Source organism: Panicum hallii, chromosome 9 (genome assembly GCF_002211085.1).
Source record: "Panicum hallii strain FIL2 chromosome 9, PHallii_v3.1, whole genome shotgun sequence".
Taxonomy (NCBI): Eukaryota; Viridiplantae; Streptophyta; class Magnoliopsida; order Poales; family Poaceae; genus Panicum; species Panicum hallii.
The window spans coordinates 50,580,890-50,583,201 of NC_038050.1; the positions used below are offsets into that span (position 1 = coordinate 50,580,890).

General features: G+C 47.0%; 1 protein-coding gene across 1 annotated transcript; it reads right to left on the reverse strand.

Moving 5' to 3' along the window:
* LOC112873114 lies at positions 1 to 596 on the reverse strand. Its single transcript, XM_025936136.1, has 2 exons — positions 346 to 596; positions 1 to 295 (listed from the first exon to the last, which is right to left on the reverse strand). The coding sequence occupies exons 1-2, from the start codon at positions 594 to 596 to the stop codon at positions 1 to 3; spliced, it is 546 nt and encodes a 181-aa protein (XP_025791921.1).
* Positions 597 to 2,312: the final 1,716 nt, after the last annotated feature.

Sequence of the window (2,312 nt, forward strand, 5' to 3'; positions counted from 1 at the left end):
CTATTTGGTCGGGAGCTGGGTCCTGATCCGCAGGGTCTTGGTCGGGTCGTTGGGATCGACCTTGACCGCCATGGTATCCTCGGTCTGGCGGAAGGCGCTGGACAAGGTTGGCTTGTTGCGGTCGGGAGCGTCCTCCACCACCGTTTCGCGAAACCTCTTGAGCTCGGCGGAGTTAGTGATGACGGTGGTGAGCTCGAAGTGCTGGTGGCTATAGGCGTACGCCTGTTCAAAGGAGTCGCTCACCGTGATGACGTCGTTCGGTTCTGGAATCTTCAGCTTGAGGTAGGTGTAGGGACTGCCATGAACTTGGTGTAGCACGGACACCCGAGGATGGCATGGTATGACCCCTCGAAATCCACCACCTCGAAGATAAGGGTCTTGGTGCGGAAGTTGCTGTGGTCACCGAACGTGACCGGTAGGTCTATGTTCCCTAGGGGGTACTCCCTCATGCTAGGGATGATACCGAGGAAAGGGAAAATGGAGGCGAGGAGCTTGGACCGCGAGATGCCCATGGCGTCGAGGGTCTCAACATACTTAATTTTGAGGCTGCTGCCCTCATCCATCAGCACCTTGGTCAGGTGCTTGTTGCCAATCATGGGGTCGACAACGAGCGGGTAACTGTGGCAGAACCAACCTGAATTATACCGGCTCAAGCACGCGAGTCCACTCCAGAGGGCTCCAACGTACTTCAAACGGTACAATCCCTTGGTCTGTCGGGTAGCATCCCAATAAACCACCGATACAGGATCAAATAAGGTTACCTCACATGAAGGTGAGTCTAGATATACAGTCACCATCATATTTTACATCACAGGGAAATTACTTTACAAGGGTTTCTATAAGTAGTACAAAGTTCCACACTTAGTAAAGTTATTACAAAGTTTGCAGAAATAGCAAAGGTTCCAAACTAAGAGTCATTATTACAAACCAGTTTTAAAGTTCAAGTTCGAGCAGCGGAATTCAAAGTACGATAACTATACACGTTGCCAGTAAGGACGTCATGCTAAGCCATGGCATAACATCACTCGTTATGATTGGGGTTGGCCGGGGACGGATCCCACTCCACGGACCAACCATCAGGCAAAGCATAAGGCCAAGGCATGGGGTAAGTAGCGTCTTCAGAGACATTACCTGAAACAAAAACATATAGCAAGGCTGAGTACTCTAATACTCAGCAAGGCTTACCCGGAATTAGGGTATACTTAGCCCATAACTAGACCATGAAGGCTTTACTAGGATTTTGGGTTTTGTTTCAGCTGAAAAGCAACAAAGAGTAGGTCCTTATTTTCATTTTTAGCTTTCAGATTCTAGTTCCTTTAACCATTCTAAGTAAGCACCTATAACTACTTAAGCAAAGTAGAGTCTCTTTAAAGCATACATCAGTATTACTCCTCATAAGGTTTCCCTTGTTACTCTATGTGGCAAAAGAGTTAAGCAGTCTCAAACTTTGTGAGAAACGGACGATTCTGAATCGAATTTCAACCCTTGCAAGGTAAACCTAACTCACACGCTTAGAACACCAACAGGTCGTTCCGAAGCAACCGTTTGCCTTTCATTCCGGGTCATGGAACAAAGCCACCACAAGCGACTGTTGGACCATACGCACATCCAATGTGCAGGACATACGTCTGTAGCGTGACTACATGACCGTATTCCCGTCTGCTCTGCAGAACGTACTCCCATAGTCGGTGCGTGTAAACATAAAATAAAAGTCAAGTGGTGGGGGACGAGTCCACTTGCCGGGCTGATTGGTTACTAGGCTTACCGCTTACCATATTTCACGGCATGTGGCTAGTACTTTCAAACGCTTAACTGCCACTACCACACACTGCGACCTTAATCAAATTCATCAACACAGACGGGGTATCATTTCTTTCCATGATACTACACATAACCCCATCCGTCATCCTTATAGTGATTGCAGTATGTAAGCAACCAATTCCTATATCGCGCGAGTGATAGGAATTCACTCGACTTCTACCGGTCCTATTAGCATAGCACTAGTCCGACTCAGTTTCCAACATTCAGTACATTGGTTCCTAGGGAGATGCATCTATGGTTTCCAGACAACTCCTAAGAACTTAATGCACAATTATATATATATATATAAAGGTAAATTACAGTGTAAATAAGATACTGTGTTTATGTCCAGGGGTTGCCTTCACTGGCGGGGCTGGGGTCAGAGATATTAATAAATTCTGCCGAACTCGGGTTCGAGGCTTCAGTTAATTCTCCAACGATGTTCCCGGCGTCTTCAGAGACTTCCACTTCGGGTTCTGGGAGGATCTGATAGTCATCGTCGACAAAAAATG